A 16,705-nucleotide genomic window follows, 5' to 3' on the forward strand; every position below is an offset into this window, starting at 1 on the left:
AGATTTTAATTTTCTACTATCTAAGAGTGACAAATCCTTTATTGGTCATTTAAGCCCATTATATGATTCTTAACATACCCGAATGATGCCGTATTAGTGGCCCTTGGCAGAGTAACATCCAATATCATCAAAGTATGACTGCCCTCATATAAGACACTATAATGACCTCAAATCAAATGACCAATTTCACTATCGAACGTTAGAGATTAACCACTGATACTCAGATAGTTATCCATGCGGAGTCTCCCAATAGGTCTCAATTTTTTGTCTGTAATAAAATATCTACATGTTCATTTAAGTGTCACCACATTCTAACTTGCGAGATCAGTTACTTATTTTACAAGTAAGAAATGCCACACTTGATAATCTATCAATAATAATGGATGATTTAAGATTCAATTATATGTAATTTGTATCTCACAATTACAACTCTTTGTGAATAGCAAATTACTAATATTTGAATCTACGAACTCTATTATTTAATTTAACTGAGTATTAATTAAATAATATATCTGTCATGAAATTGCATTAATTATATGTAAAAAAACGTTTATATCCAAGGTTGATTGAGCTTAGGGCATATCACTTACAAAAAGACTTTTGGGGAATTTGGTAAATTCATTTATGGAATCATAAGATTTAAAAAAAAATAAAAATAAAAAGAAAAGAAACTCAAATAAATTTTTAGCTTAATTTATTCTCCCATCTAATTCATATTATCACATGGCGTGCTTCAAATTCAAGATTTTGAAATATAAATGAAAATCATTATTTGGAGAATCGAAATATACAATTAGTTTGACATACTTCTTTAAAGTGGAAACCAAAAATTAGAATGTGAGTATAATACTCATGAAAGCGTGAACTTAAAAAAATATCATGATATCCCATTTGGTCATTTCATATATAGGCCTCATTTGGGAGTGATTTTTCATTTCAAAAAATTGATTTTTTGACCGTTATTTCACTATTTCAATCGTAAAATTTGACTTCTCTCAAAAATGGTCTCCACAATTTTTCTAACGATCATAAAATTAATTTTCAAAATCACTCCTGAACAAAGCTTTATGTTCGTAAAGTTCCTGACACGTGGTTCTCACGTGGCAACACAACACCGTGCGGAGTCTTCCATCTCTTGACACAACGTTCGTCGCCCTTACCTGATCTCTCTCCTTTTCTAAACACCACGTTCGTCCCCCTCCCCAACCCTACTCCAATCCCCCTTCAATCTTCTCCTCTAGTACTCTGCAAATGTCATCCTTATCGATCCCTCTCTGAAAAATTTATCTTGACCGGTAATTCTTCATTGTTTTGGTAAAATATTTTGCTGTAGATTTGCAGTTGTTAAAAGGAAAGAATAATGATGGGATATGAGAACCAGGGCTATGAAGAAGCCCATCTGTATGCATCGAAAGAAGAAATGGCTTCGCTAGTCCTCAACGAAGATCCATCACCACCGTCCAACGGCTCAAAGTCGTTTACTCACGACCCCTTTTCATCATCTCCGCAGTTCGTTGAAATTCCGACCGAAGATACTGATCCCCTACAGTCGCCTTCACCGAATCAAGTTCTTCCAAGTCACAGCTCCATTAATTCCATCCTCGAACCCCCGTCTTATGCTGACGCCATCTTTCAGTCATTTGACTCAGATTATGTTGATTCTGCTGAAGTCGTTAGCCAAGATCAGTCCCTGTCGGCGTTGCCATCGTTTTCGTCAGATTATATTAAAATCTGTGTTTCGGATCCACAGAAGGAGCAGGAGCAATCTGGGTCACTTGTGCCTGGAGGGAGTTATTATTTCACATATTTGATTACTACTTTCACGAATTTGCCCGAGTTCAGTGGGGCAGAGTTCAATGTTCGAAGAAGGTTTAGAGATGTTGTAACTTTGTCTGATAGGATATCAGAGAGTTATCGCGGGTATTTTATTCCAATTAGGCCTGACAAAAGTGTAGTCGAGAGCCAGGTGATGCAGCAGAATGAATTTGTCGAGCAAAGGCGAATAGCGTTGGAAAAATATTTGGGGAGGCTGGCAGTGCACCCGGTGTTAAAGCGGAGTGAGGAGCTGCGAGTGTTTTTGACAGTTTCAGGGAAAATGCCGCTGGCAAGGACAACCGATGTGGCATCGAGGATGTTGGATGGGGCGGTGAGGCTGCCCAAGCAGCTGTTTGGCGGAGAGAGTGTAGTTGGAGGAGCGGCGGAGGTTAGTGAGGTGGTGCAGCCTGCAAAGGGCGGGATGGATTTGTTGAGGATTTTCAGGGAGTTGAAGCAGTCAGTAGTGAATGATTGGGGCGCTACTAAACCCCCTGTCATTGAGGAGGATAAGGAGTTCTTGGAGAAGAAAGAGAAGTTGCAGGACCTTGAGCAGCAGATAAGCAATGTCTCTGAGCAGGTTACTTCTTATCCCTCTTATTATTATGTATTCGTGGATCAGACATTGTAAATTTTACCCATGTATTTGTCGATTTGTTGTCGCATATTTTGCATTGATTAGTCCTCGGGTTTAGAAAATTTAGTTAGTCAACATTCAAGATGGCACATTAAGCTCTTGATTGGGAATAGATTATAAGCAGTTTTAATTATAAATAAATAGAAATGAGTGGTGGATGAGTAGATAGTACTTGTGCGTAGGTGTGAATTTTCATGATATTAACCTAATAATTATTATGAAAATGTGCATCGAAATTGCATGCCATGATAGTAGAAGGTGTACCAATAACTAGAAATTCAAGCATTTTAATTAAGATTAGCTAAGCATTTATTATAGTCACGTAGATGCCTCCACAATCGAAGTTCCCCTGCCTCATTTTTCCCAATAAATGCTTCCTTTACAATCAAACTTAATTTAAATGCGCCCAAAAATTTGTGGATAAAAAGTAGGTTTGACTGATTATGTTTATAAATAAAATAGTTGTCAAACAAGGGCTAAGAAATGAGCTAATATTTCAAGGTTTGATTTATGTTTGACTTCTTCTTTTCTGTTTATTTTAGAGAGATACATGTATTTGATCTGCAAAATAATATTCATACGATAGTTTAAAGGTTGAACCCCAACCTTAAGGGCCCCCACCGACCCTGTCCTGGGTCATCGTGGAGGAGGTAAATCGCAGGATGTGCCTCTCAGGAGCCAGGGTGGAGAGCACATGGATAGGCCAAGGCTGTTAACCCATATGGTAACTCCCGCTTGCAACAAAGCCAATTCCACCTTACGGGGAATCGAACTCTGCACACTACCGCGCTGAGCCCTATCCGCCCTCCCCTTTGCCACTAGGAGATATGCCCTGGGGGCATATTCATACGATAGTTGACATGGCCTGAGCTTAGTTTGAGTTTGTTGAAGCACATAAGTTGGAACATTGTGGTTCTCCAGCTGGCAGACATACCATTTGCTTAATGTATAGACAGTTCTGTTATTAGCTCTGTGCTGAAATCTGCATTTTCTGAACTTCTTAATGTAACACTTTTTTTGAAACTTGACGATTAAGTACTTCTATAATTTCTATGATACTTTCAGGCTGAATCTCTCGTCAAAAATCATCATGACATGGGGGAGACAATGGGTCAATTGGGACTGGCTTTTGTGAAGTTAACCAAGTTTGAATCGGAGGAAGCTATTTATGACTCTCAAAGAGCACGTGCTGCAGACATGAAAAATGTGATATTAACCAACGTAAATAAATCTTGGACCACTCTTCTTAATAATGTTGACCTTATTAAAATGGACCCCAAATCTTAATACGTCCCCTGTTCCATCGGAATTGTTGTCTCATTGTCCTGCTGCATACTCGATAAAGGTGGAGCTGAGCCAGGGTGGGACCGCAAGTATCAAGTAAAACAAATTCTTTCATATAGTAAGTTTTAGTTGTTAAAGAATTGTTGTTTTGTATGTGTGTGTGTGTGTGATTCGTGCTTCTTCTTTAATGCTGCAGATTTCTGTAACTGAAATGACAGTTCTTTAATTGAATGCGTTTCGGAAAATGATTTTGCATTTCAAGTGTGAAAGGTTGTATGACTGTGACATCAATGTCGAGATAGTTGTTTGGACTTACTTTCGAACATAGATTTCATTCTAACCTATATCCATGAGAAGGTAATCGCTGTTATATAACTTTATCATCTAGAAGTCTTATTGTTGCCTCGACTTGGTGATGAACTACTACTACTTTTTTCCTCTTCTTTTACTTTTGACAAACTTTATAAGAGACTATGTTACATATTCGATTAACTTGTGGTCTAGGCTTTTATGTACATTTATTTTAATAATAAATTTTTGGAAATGGAAGTGCTTATTTAGAAATGGTGAATGCAGGCATTTTGGGTTAAGGGGCACAATCAAACTTGCAACAATATTATAAAAAAATAATTAAAGCATTCGATATCTAATTACAATTATTTTATACACATTCTCATACTTTGATAACGTTTTATAATTACATCCGTCCTCTACAACTTTCTATCTTACTTTAATATTGTTCTTCTCTTTAGACTTGTTTGTTTGCTTTCTCGACGTTCAATCTCACTTTCTCATTTTTTTCTTTACATGGTTTGTTTCAGTTGCCTTCACTACAGTCTCAAATTGATCTGATTTCACTTTCTACTTTTCCTCAAACAACTCGTCTTCTCTTACATTCCCAAATCAAACTGTTGCTTGTTCAAATTGATAGCAGCCAACTGCTGGCCAAGAATCTTATGATCCACCACATACATAAATGAATCCAACATATAATCCATGTAACATTATAGATGAATTTATGGACTCTAGATCTAATGCATTTTATGTGTATTATGAATTCTATTAATATAGTAGATTCACGATCCCTCTTAAAGAATCAATGATAAATGGACTACCAAAGTTCAACGCGTCTTCTTTAATATTCATAATAAGTATGGTAAAACTTCCAACATAGTCAACTTCTAAAGATATCAACAGATAAGTTTTCATATTTAAATATAATCAGTTTCAAAGATCAAAATTGTCAGCAAATAAATCCTAAACTGATCGCATATGGCTGATAAATCATATATTCCCAGATCTATATGCAATACTTGACCAAAAGGCTATTAAAAAATAAAAATAAAATCATATATTACAAATGATTACATACCTCATCAAAAACAATGCTTTTATGTATAGAGTGAATGACGAGAATTAATAAGATATCATGCCTCAAAGAAATAAAAAAAAAAAATTGGAAAAAAAAATACCAATTTTCAGAAAATTGGTGGATAGCATGACCCACGATGATCCACCTTAGTCCACCCGCGGCTAGAATGTTTTGATGTAGTAACATCTTAGAACTTCCGTTGCAATAAAAGTGCAAATATTAGTTGGAATGTCCCGATAAACTTTGGTAGATTCTTGTAACCGAAATTGTAGTTAATAGAAAAAATAAAAAAATAATATTATTTACAGTCATTCATTATCGTAATCATTCCACGTGACATACATATGACATTTAGGCACCATTTGATACATGAAAATTTTCCCTCGAAAATAGAAAATCAATTCCAACTTTAATTTTAAGGGTGTTTGATAGTCAAAATTTTTCCTAGAATTCATATTCCAACTTTCTTACCACATAAGCCAATTTCCAGTTTTTCCTTGAATTGGATTTTCAGCTACTGTAGCTTTTTTTTTTTAATTTTTTTTATAATGGAAACAAATTTTAATAATTATTGTAGAAAAAATTTCTCTTTAATTTATAAATTCTTAACGTCATGGCTCAAATGTGGCCTCACCACTAGTTCTGGCTACAGCATTCCGGATTTCACTTCTCTATGTTACTGAATTGCTGCCCGAAAAGGTCGTATTTCCTCAGGTGGAACCTCTGTCAGTCATGGAGACTACATGGACTGTATTCAACTCTCATAAGAACACCTTTGAAATAAAAAGCTCTTAAAATATCAAATTATTCAAAACAACATCCATGCGATTTTCAAAGGGAGTATGCATGAACTAGCTTGGCAACATAATGTTTGGGCTTAGGTGTGAAATAGATGGATCAATCTCCACAGAAGTTTTTGAATCCCCCTTTGTTAGTGGATTTCCTTCTTAAACAGCGCCCAATCATCAATTTGGATCTGCGGGATGTGTGAAGGCCTGCATCATGTCATGTTAGTTTCATTTAGTGGATCAAGGATATTTTTACGAGACAAGCATATCCCCTTCTTTAGCCTTATCAAGTCCATGTCAAGAATGTCAAGAAAGTGTCCGAGTTTGCCTAAGTTCATTATTGTGTTTCATGGCCAACTTTTCTTCATCCTCTGTATTGAGCCAAACGATCTCTAGTGTCTATGATATCATTAACGCGCAGTAGAACACTGATGTTCTCATGAGATCTCCTTGTAAACATAGTTTGAATCTGATATCCTATCTAAGGTAGTAAAGGCCCTAATTCTCCTTAGCATTATTGATCATCATTTGATTAGTGAGATACTATAAGGTATAATCGAAAATTTATAATGTTGCTGAAGGATACATATTACAAGACATTTTTTCTGGAAATTTGGAACTGAAGTTAGGGCTTTTATAGATGAGATAGACATTTCCTTAAACCTAGTCAGAGTGACCATTAATAACACACACTTTCTCTTAAAGACAGAAATTTTGAAATAGTCTTCGTAAGAAGATGGAAAATAGCTATAGGTTTTGTTTTTTATTTCATTTTTTTAAAAGGGCCTTGCTTTTGTCTAAATGCCTTAAGTATCTTTACTATAAATGACATTCTTCTCAAATTAGTCAAAGACTTGATAGAAGACATTTTTTTTTTTTGAACATCTAAAACTGAAGTAGGGCCCTTTTGGAGATAACATAAACATTTCCTTGGCCACAAATTGTTGTGAAACCATCAGTAAAAGCATTTGTTTTAAAGAGGAATTTTTTAAAATGGCCTTCATACAGTGTGCAAGGTGAAAAATAGCTATAGGTTTTGTTATTTATTTATTTTTTTGAAGGCCGTGTTTTCATATAAAATGTCTTAAATGTCTTTACCATAAATGACATACTTCTTTTCGAATTAGTCAAAGACTTAAAATTGACATGTCTTTACTGTAAATGACATTCTTCTTTTCGAATTAGTCAAAGACTCAAAATTGACATGAACTTAGTCAAATCAACCCCAATACAGTCACAATTGACCTCCATTTTTTCTGCCAGATTACTGAAGTACAAATACAGTGGTGGGGCTGTGGCAGGGTCGCAGTGGGTATATGTCAGTAAGTGGAGGTAATCTCGATTGAGGATAAATTAGGGAAAGGAGTAGATAGTTTGGACATTTTATGTGTAGACATAAAGAAATTCTAAAACACGAGCAATTCTCAATTTTGGTCGAACATGTTAGGGGAAGAGAGTTGGATAAATTTTTCTTGTCCTGAATTTATGGTGAAAGGATTGATTTTATTGGACTTACAACGTATGTAGCATTTGATCAAACAGTGTTGATAAAGGATTCATGTAGCCAACAAATTTATCGGAAATAGTGATTAGCCAGATGCCTTGGTGGATTGCGGGGCATGTACTATCACTAATTTCATGAAGATTAAATGACTAGAGTAGAAGATTATGTTACCTTGTACGAGAAGCAGAAATGTTGATTAATGCATTTTCATAATCATTCTTGCGCCATTAAATGCTATTGTAAAAGATTTGGGAGTATACTTCACTGAGAAATTGCTCATGTTTCATATGGTTTAGTACTTAATTTTTCCTGGTTATAGTTTAGAATTTGATGCTTTCACTTGTTATCAAAGTTCTTTATCCATTCGTGGGATGAAGTTTCAATGTTGGCAAAAGGTGGCAGCTGGAAAGGTATAAACTCTCAGAGTCAGATTGCATATTAGAATTAACTCCCAGAACTTGAAAGAGGAATAGAATAATTGGATGAGTCGTATTTATACCTTATCAAACTTTTGAGGGGGGAAAAGAAAAAACAGATGTAGTAAATACCAAAATTTTATTGTAGTTTGTGATGATGAGTTCTATCAAGTATTGAAGCACTGAGATGTTTTAATTTGAGTTATCATTTTCTCCATATTATGATTACCATCGCAAGCATAAATAATGGATCATATGCAGGAAAACAACAAGAATGAACTTGAGAGACTAGACAAAGAGAGGCACGATGATTTCCTAATCATGCTCAAAGGATTTGTTGTTAATCAGGTATCTATTTATCGTTATATTATTGGTGCTGTAAACGTTTTAGCATGATTTGATGTTATTATGGAATTTGAACAATGTATGGTTGGTCTTATGACTTGTCATTCGCTATGGCCTTTTTTTGGAGCAACTTGAGCATTATTTACAAGAAATGTAGTTTCCCTTTCGAAATGAAAACTGATATAATTGATGTTAGCAGGCAGGATATGCAGAGAAGATGGCAAACACTTGGGAAACAGTTGCAGAAGAAACTAGCGGTTATGCGAAATAGCTGAAGAGCTGGCTGTAAATATAGCCCTTTCTTTATTATCTCCTCTTCCCCGTCCAGCCTGTGTACCGATCAGCATTAAGACAGGCTCATTGGAAGTTAGTTACAGTGTGTTATTTAAACATTTGGTTAAGGTAGATGATAACTGTTGCATAGAACATGCATTTGTGTAATAGATTTCAGGCCGAATATCTGTGACCAACCCAATGGTCACATTGGGTTCATTTTGCATAATCCATAGTTATAAAACCAACAAAAACTTGGATTGCTTTGAATTACCATTGGGTTCATGTTGCATAATCCATAGTCATAAAACCAACAAAAACTTGGATTGCTTTGAATTACCATTGGGTTCATGTTGCATAATCCATAGTCATAAAACCAACAAAAACTTGGATTGCTTTGAATTACCATTGGGTTCATTTTGCATAATCCATAGTCATAAAACCAACAAAAACTTGGATTGCTTTGAATTATAAAGACTTGTGGGAAAAGAAAAGAGGAAAGCAACAGAAATTAATACGCTTAGTGCCAAAACACAGTTTTATTCTTCAACAGAGGGGGGATGGAATTAAGAAGGATTCCACAGCCACTCTTACACCCATTTGGCACAAAATTGTCCCTCCAATAACTCGAACAAACTTCTGATACGCAGGCAAAAATTTAGAAAAATTACAAGGATAAAAGAATCTTCATGGAACTACTAACCGAATTCATGATAATCTTTTAATCGCTTGTTGAAGGGACTGCTACTGCTCCAGCATCATAACCAGAACTGGTAACTGTTTCTGGTCTAATCTCTTCAAGTTGCTGGAGAACTTGATGTACTTCAGGTCGAACTGATGGCGAGGGATCAACACAATGCAAGGCCAGTTTCAATGTGTGCAACAACTCATTACCAATTACCGAGCTATCTTTCATCAACTCCAAATCAAAAACTTCATTAGTCCATTTCTCTTTCACAATGGAGGCAACCCATTGAGGTAAATCGATGCCATTCATTGCCTGTCCCGGAGATTTCCCAGTGAGAAGTTCCAATATGATGACCCCAAGGCTGTACACATCAGTCTTGGTGGTGGCTTTCTTAAGCTTTGAAAGCTCGGGCGCTCTGTAGCCTAATGCTCCTGCTGTTGCAATTACGTTTGCATTTGCAGCAGTTGTCATTAGGCGCGAATGGCCGTAATCTGCAATATTTGCATTGTTATTTTCATCAATCAGAACATTGTTTGATGTAAGATTTCCATGTATAATGTTCACGTTTGTGTGAAGGTAGAGCAACCCTCTTGCCACGCCTTTCGATATGTTCATCCTAGTCGGCCAATCAACTGTTATATCAGAGCCACGACCTGCAGTAAAAAAATAGCATTTTGTAAGCCGATCATAAGACCAAAAAAAGAAACTAGACTTGAATTCACTCACCGTGAAGAAAAGAAGTCAAGCTTCCTTTAGGCCTGTAGTCAAAAACTAAGAGCTTTTCTCCTTTTGGACCTAGATAGTAAGCTCTCAGGGCAAGAAGATTAGGATGTCTAATTTTCCCAAACGAATTGACCTCTGTTTCAAATTCCCTCTGACCTTTGGTTATCTTTTCTCTCAATCTCTTCACAGCAACTTGACTACCATCTTCCAATGTGGCCTTGTACACTGTTCCATAAGTGCTTTTGCCCATAATCTCTGCAGTGGCACACAAAAGATCATCTGCAGTAAAAATCATATTACCATCGAAATGCACAAGCTTCCCTCCTGTTTCTCCACTTGCTTCAACTTCACCAGCAGTTGGTGGAACACCCTTTTCACCCCGGGCCACGGCTGCCCTTCCTGCAGCCCGACCACCCTCAGCTTCTTTTGCCGCAGCTCTTTTCCTTATCAAGCAGCAGAGCAAAATGCAACAAAGTATGAGTAAAATTATTAGGAGAGCCCCAGCTGCAATTAGAATAATATCTTTAGTACTTAGTTTTCGGCCTTGCTTCTTCGGTGCTTCTAGTGATGGAGCTGGGGGGGCTTGGGAGGGTGAAACCGGACACGTGGTTGAAGAACTTCACCCACATAGTTCAAGATTTCCCACCAAGGCACTTGAATCAAATTTTCGAGAAAGCTTGGCTGGAACAGGACCAGAAAATTTGTTGTATGAGACATTAAAGTAATTAAGATTGAGTAAATCACCAAGAGAAGTTGGAATTTCCGCACTAAGATTGTTAAGTGATAAATCAAGATGCCTAGGTGAAGAAATATTCCCAATTGTAGCTGGAATCTGACCATTAAATTGGTTATTCCTCAAATTGAGAACTGATAAATTCTGTAGATTAGACAGATTATTAGGCAAGCTCCCATTAATGGCATTATATGAAAAATCAATTGTCCTAAGCCTAGAGAGATTACCAATATTACTTGGTAAACCTCCACTCAATTTGTTATGACTAAGTGAAATCTCTTGAAGCTCACTTAATTTTCCAAAAGAAGGAATACTTCCTGAAAGATTGTTGTTCTGAATAGCAAGGAATACAAGGGAGGGAGACTGTGTAAGACTAACAGGGATTGAACCAGACAAAGAATTGTAGCTAATATTAAGCCTAAGAAGCTTTGTAGAGTTAACAAGACTAGATGGGATTGCCCCAGACAAAGAATTATTACCAAGGTCAAGTGTTTGAAGAAGTGGGCATAAGCCAAGTGAAGAAGGAATTGAACCAGAAAACCTATGGTTGAACAATTGAACACCTCTTAAATTGGGTAAAAATCCCAAAGAAGTTGGAATTGAACCACCAATTACATTATCATGGAGGCTAAGTTTTCTTAAAGCTAGAAATTGCGCAATTTTTTCAGTGATTCTGCCACCTAAACCTCTCCATGGAAGCTGGATTACAATTACTTGGCCTTGTGAACATTTGATTCCAACCCAACCACCTGAACAAGCTCCATAGCCACTGTCATTCCAGCTTCTCAAGAAGCCCTTTGGATCAACCAATTCATGTTTAAAGGCTTGGAGGGCTCGATAATCAGCTTCTGTGACAATTATACCATCCCAAGCCTGGCTTGAAACTGGCTGAATCACACAAATAAACAGCTGAAAAACCAAGAAAATCTGAGCAAACAGAAACAGCTTTCTTGAACAAATCGAAGAACAAAAGGGCTTCCATTTTTCCTTCTTTTTATCACAAACATAATGCTGGTAAGTTATTTTTTGTTTTGAAAACTGAATTTCATCAAATGGGCATGTGTAAGAAACTTTCAAGATATAGACTATTGTGTAAGAAACTTTCAAGATATAGACTATTTGGGGTTCCAAAATTCTTCAACTTACTCCATCAAAGTCCACGCACTACATCAATGATTATACTTGAACTTGGGGGACTATTGTCTCGTGTTGTCACACCTGTCCTACCCACCTGGACCAATGGCCCACTCATCCTGATTCACGTGGCATTCCTGCCGAAGTGGCAAACATTGCCGAGGTGGGATATATCCGAAGTGCTTCAGGCCGAGGCCCCATGACCCGAGGCATGGAACCTGTTGGATGTAGCTGAGGTCCTCAAGTGGAAGTATTTGTCAAATGGGCGAAGCCCCGAAGTCGATGCACGAGCCTCTTAACCACAAGGAAACATCCTCCATGGTCACCTTTCCCAGGAGATCACCTGCACAGATCTTATGCGAATGATTGATGGAACGTTTGTCATATGTATAAAGGTCAAGTCTTGTCACTAACATGAAGGCTCTGCACAAGCAATAAATGCGCCGCAAGCTAGCAAGTCAAGTCCCATATCTAGGAAAGGATGTTTGAACTAAAGAGATGAGGCCACGTGCCACTTCATCCAAGAGCTCCCATTTCATATGCACTACTATAAATACTTCCATTGTGTAATGTCAAAGGCTAATACAAGAATCAATACTAAAGACTACATTTTACTCAACTCTCTCTCATTTGCTTGCAATACACAAATCGAATTTATACATTTTTACATATACATCTACGAGCACCGGTTGGTAATTATTGTACAATCGAATTACGAACAACCCGTCGGATTCCGAACGTCAACGTCCCGCGTCGTTGGGCTACTCCCACGCCCCTTTGAACCGCTCCTTTTAGACCGTCCACGTGTTTTAGCGTGCTGGACATTCGCCCACGCAAGCGCGGGTGGGACCGGCATCTGTTGGCGCACTTTTTGGGGTCAACAGATTGGCGCCGTCTGTGGGAAACCATACCATAACCACGAGCAATCTGGTGGTAAAAGCTTACTGAAATACATTTAGGCAACCCCCCTTGAAAAAAGGATTTGTTCTTGAAAAAGAACAGGAGAAACCCCTATCACTTAGAAAAATCTAAGTTTGATAAAAGAAAAATGAGTTCTAATGAAGATACTTCCCCGAGGAGGGTAAGAGAAAGTACGTATGTGCCTCCCCAGCCTGCTGCACCAGCAGCTTGGCCGAGGCTCCACCACCACCAAAGGAGAAGTGGGATGCGTGCGACGGCACGACTATCAAGAAAAATGGCTACCATGACAGCCAACATGAGGGATATAGCCAACCAAAACTTGGCCATGAGGGAGCTCATGGCCCAAATGCAAGGCCAGGGAGGCTTCCCCATTCCTCCATATGCCCCCCACGGGCACTATCAGCAAGAGGACGAGGTCCAAAGTCATAGGGTTGCCTCGCCAGGCAATGGCCGAGGTGAAAGCCCATTCGAGAGGGAAGTGGGAGTCGACATTTCCTCCAACTATGCATTTGGCCGACCCTCCGGGGTCCAAATGAGCCATGATAACTTTCCACCTCCATATGAGCAAGACCAAAGACATAGGAGGGCAGGAAGTGTTTTTGACAGAATTAGCCCTGCCGAACCAAGGCCCAGTCAACAGCAGACACAGCAGCCTCGGACGAGGCCACAGCCTCCACCTCCGATGCCCCAACAGCCGGAGAGAAGGCATGAAAATGCCCCCCGCACTGTCCCGCCTAGAAGTAGGCCGCAAATGAGGGAAGAAGAGGCTAGGAACTGGCCCGGACCCTCTAACCAACAACCGAGGTATGAGGCCGAAGACCACGATTCTGATGAGCAGCAGAGGTCCTGTGACTTGGACGATGATGATGAGAACCTGCCATTCTCAAGAGAACTAAGAAATGCCCAGGTCCCGAGTCACTATGTCATGCCAAAAATACCAAAGTATGATGGGAGAGGTGACCCAGAAAAGCACCTCAACGCTTACAAAACTCACATGAGCCTGAGGGGCGCCACCCCAGCCGTAAAGTGCAGAGCATTCCATTTAACCCTGAGTGGAGCGGCTGAAATCTGGTATAGTAGGCTACCATCTGGGAGCATTCAAAGCTGGCTTGAGTTCAAAACTACCTTCTTGAAGAGGTTTGCAGTAAGCAAGGAAGGAGAGGCCCCCATCCAGCGCCTTCAAGATATGAGACAGGCGCATGGCGAGTCCTTGAAAAGCTTCCTATCCCACTTCACCGATGAGATGACCTACTGTGTACAAGTCACTGACAGAGAAGCACTATCTGCATTGAGAGGAGGCTTAAACATGAACACCTTATTCTGGAGGGATGTGCAGAAACAAGACCCAACCACCTATGATGCCCTACTAGAGATGATGAGAAGGGAGATAATCAACGAAGAATTGATTGAGCATAGGAACAGGGCAAGTAGAGGCCTCCCACCTCCTCTAAGACAGCGGGGTAGGGGTCCGACCTCCCACCTCATGGACTACCAGATGAACCGAACCGAAAATGAGAACTCCGGCCAAGCCCTGGCCACCACAACTTTGAACGCGGTCCCAACCTTGACATATGAGGATATCAATCCAACTGCTGATGCACACCCGACCGAGGCCCAGCAGGGACTCCGTAGAGGGAGAGGTCGAGGCTGAGGTTTTGCACCTAGAAACAGGTCCAATTCGAACCTCCCTGGATACTGTTTGCACCACAGGTCCTACGGGCACGACACCGCGAATTGCAGAGACTATGCACACCGCTCCCGGCAGAAACCCGCCAGAGAAAGACACAACTCGCCCCAGGCGAACAGGCCCCCGCCCAGGCACGACAACCGACATGGGCGTGAGGCGGTCGCTCCTCGCCAAAGGGATGTATCCCCAAGGCGAAGAGAGCAAGACACAGAGAGGCCCAGGGAAGGGCGTAGACACCGAAGAAATAGACAAGTTCAAGATGAGGCCCCTAACCACGAGATAGACACCATATTTGGAGGCCCTTATGTTGGCGGCGAAACACGAAACGCCAAAAGGAATTATGCTAGGGAAGCAAAGCACCCCCCTCTGACGAGTTACATTGTGGATAGTAGCTCTAGAAGAAACCAAGTACCACCCATTGTCTTCACCCAGGAAGACGTTGAAGGAGTGGATTACCCCCACTGCGATGCGCTGGTGGTGAGGGCTGTCATAGCCCGAAATGGGCTCAAATGAATGCTAGTCGACAACGGCAGCTCCGTCAACATCCTATTCGGGTCCGCCTTTGACAAGATGATATTGGACCATCAGTTGACACCCACCACCACTCCATTGTACGGATTTACCGGAGATAGCATCACTCCTAGAGGAAAGATAACACTGGCAGTGGAGATGGGAGAATCTCCTCAAACTACTATGAACTTCATGGAATTCCTCGTAGTTGACAGCCGGTCGGCTTACCACGGAGTCCTGGGCAGACCGGCCCTAAAGGAATTGGGAGCAGTCACCTCCATCCACCACCTATGCATGAAATTCCAAACAGAGAATGGGGTGGCAACGGTGAGAGGCGACCAGAGGGGTTCGAGAGAGTGCTATTTGAGCTCCATTAAAAAGGTAGAGCCCCGGGACGTCCACGTGATCATGGCTGATGTGGTCATGGCGGATATCTCAGGAGACGCTCCCACTGACCAAGAAGATGTTGATATGATCGACGCACCGCTTATTCAGGAGGTATTGATCGTTGATGAGATCGACCCCCGCATAATGGAACATGAGCCTCAGGCATCCCCTGTAGAGGAACTTGAGAGCTTCTCAGCGGACCCCCAAGATCCGTCCAAGGTGTTGAAAGTAGGCAGGGGCCTATCCAACATTTTGAGAGAAAAGATCAAGGACTTCCTAGGCAAGAACCTCGACGTCTTTGCTTGGAGGCATGAGGACATGGTGGGCATAGACTCCAAGATCAGCTGCCACCACTTGAAAATTGATCCTAATGTTGCCCTACATAGACAAAAAAGGAGAGTCTTCAACCCTGAGAGGTATGAGGCCCTAAAGGAAGAGGTTCAGAAGCTCATCCAAAATGGCTTCATCAGGGAGGCCACCTACCCGAGGTGGGTCTCCAACCCAGTATTGGTTAAGAAACAAAATGGCAAATGGAGGGTATGCATCGACTTTACCAACCTTAATAGAGCATGCCCGAAAGACAGCTTTCCGCTTCCAAGGATTGACCAATTGGTGGACTCCACGGCTGGGCACAAGTTGTTGAGCTTCATGGATGCATACTCCGGCTACAACCTGATCCCCATGCACCCGGCCGATGAAGAGCACACCTCTTTTATCACGGACCGAGGCCTCTATTGCTATAGAATGATGCCCTTCGGGTGGAAAAACGCCGGGGCAACCTACCAAAGACTCGTGAACAAAATGTTTACCGACCTCATTGGCAAAACAATGGAGGTCTACGTGGATGACATGCTGGTGAAGAGCTTAGAGGCAAAAAACCACGTAGCGCACCTCAACAACACCTTCCAAATCTTGAGAAGGTACAGGATGAGGCTCAACCCCTTGAAATGTGCCTTTGGGGTGGCTTCCGGCAAGTTCTTGGGGTACATGGTCAACCAGCGAGAAATTGAAGCAAATCCCGAGAAGATTGAGGCTCTGTGCCAGATGAGGTCCCCTCAAAAGCCAAAGGAGGTACAAAGTCTAACTGGACGAGTGGCAGCACTAAGTCGCTTCGTCTCCAAAGCGACTGACAAGTGCCTCCCATTTTTCAAAGTACTCAAGGTTGGGAAGAAATTCCAATGGACTGAGGAATGTGAAGAGGCCTTCCAGGGATTGAAAAGGCATTTGGGGCAGGCCCCCCTCCTCTCCAAGCCAAAGCCCGGTGACATCTTGCAACTATATCTCGCCGTCTCCAATGACGCCATCAGTTCGGTTTTGATTCGAGAAGAAGAGTCCACCCAACTCCCCGTCTACTATACGAGTAAAGCGCTCCTATCGTCGGAAACCCGATACCCCGATATGGAGAAGCTTGCTTTGGCCTTAATCACGGCTTCTAGGAAATTGAGACCCTACTTCCAAGCTCATACCATCCATGTACTTACAAATTTTCCC

At 40.7% G+C, this 16,705-nt stretch overlaps 1 protein-coding gene, 1 long non-coding RNA gene and 1 pseudogene across 2 annotated transcripts; 2 read left to right on the plus strand and 1 right to left on the minus strand.

Annotated features, from left to right (window-relative positions):
- Positions 1-1,174: 1,174 nt before the first annotated feature.
- On the plus strand, positions 1,175-4,713 carry LOC111380008 (sorting nexin 2B-like). The gene is made up of 4 exons (XM_023003470.1): positions 1,175-2,392; positions 3,515-3,670; positions 3,930-3,935; positions 4,555-4,713. Exons 1-4 carry the CDS (start codon positions 1,361-1,363, stop codon positions 4,711-4,713), a joined length of 1,353 nt encoding a protein of 450 aa, XP_022859238.1. The 5' UTR covers positions 1,175-1,360.
- Positions 4,714-8,058: 3,345 nt separating this feature from the next.
- LOC111380005 lies at positions 8,059-8,704 on the plus strand. Its single transcript, XR_002700120.1, has 2 exons — positions 8,059-8,161; positions 8,355-8,704. It is a non-coding gene; the product is annotated as an uncharacterized LOC111380005 (long non-coding RNA).
- An 87-nt stretch (positions 8,705-8,791) lies between these two features.
- LOC111380009 lies at positions 8,792-13,171 on the minus strand (annotated as a pseudogene).
- Between the last annotated feature and the right edge of the window lie 3,534 nt (positions 13,172-16,705).

This window comes from Olea europaea, unplaced genomic scaffold (genome assembly GCF_002742605.1).
Source record: "Olea europaea var. sylvestris unplaced genomic scaffold, O_europaea_v1 scaffold2078, whole genome shotgun sequence".
Classification (NCBI taxonomy): domain Eukaryota; kingdom Viridiplantae; phylum Streptophyta; class Magnoliopsida; order Lamiales; family Oleaceae; genus Olea; species Olea europaea.

Excerpts from the sequence above, each read along its gene's own strand:
- LOC111380008 (XM_023003470.1), top strand. The coding sequence starts at position 1,361 with ATGATGGGATATGAGAACCAGGGCTATGAAGAAGCCCATCTGTATGCA. Across the intron at positions 2,393-3,514 it reads TAAGCAATGTCTCTGAGCAG|GCTGAATCTCTCGTCAAAAA; the intron begins GTTACTTCTTAT and ends TGATACTTTCAG.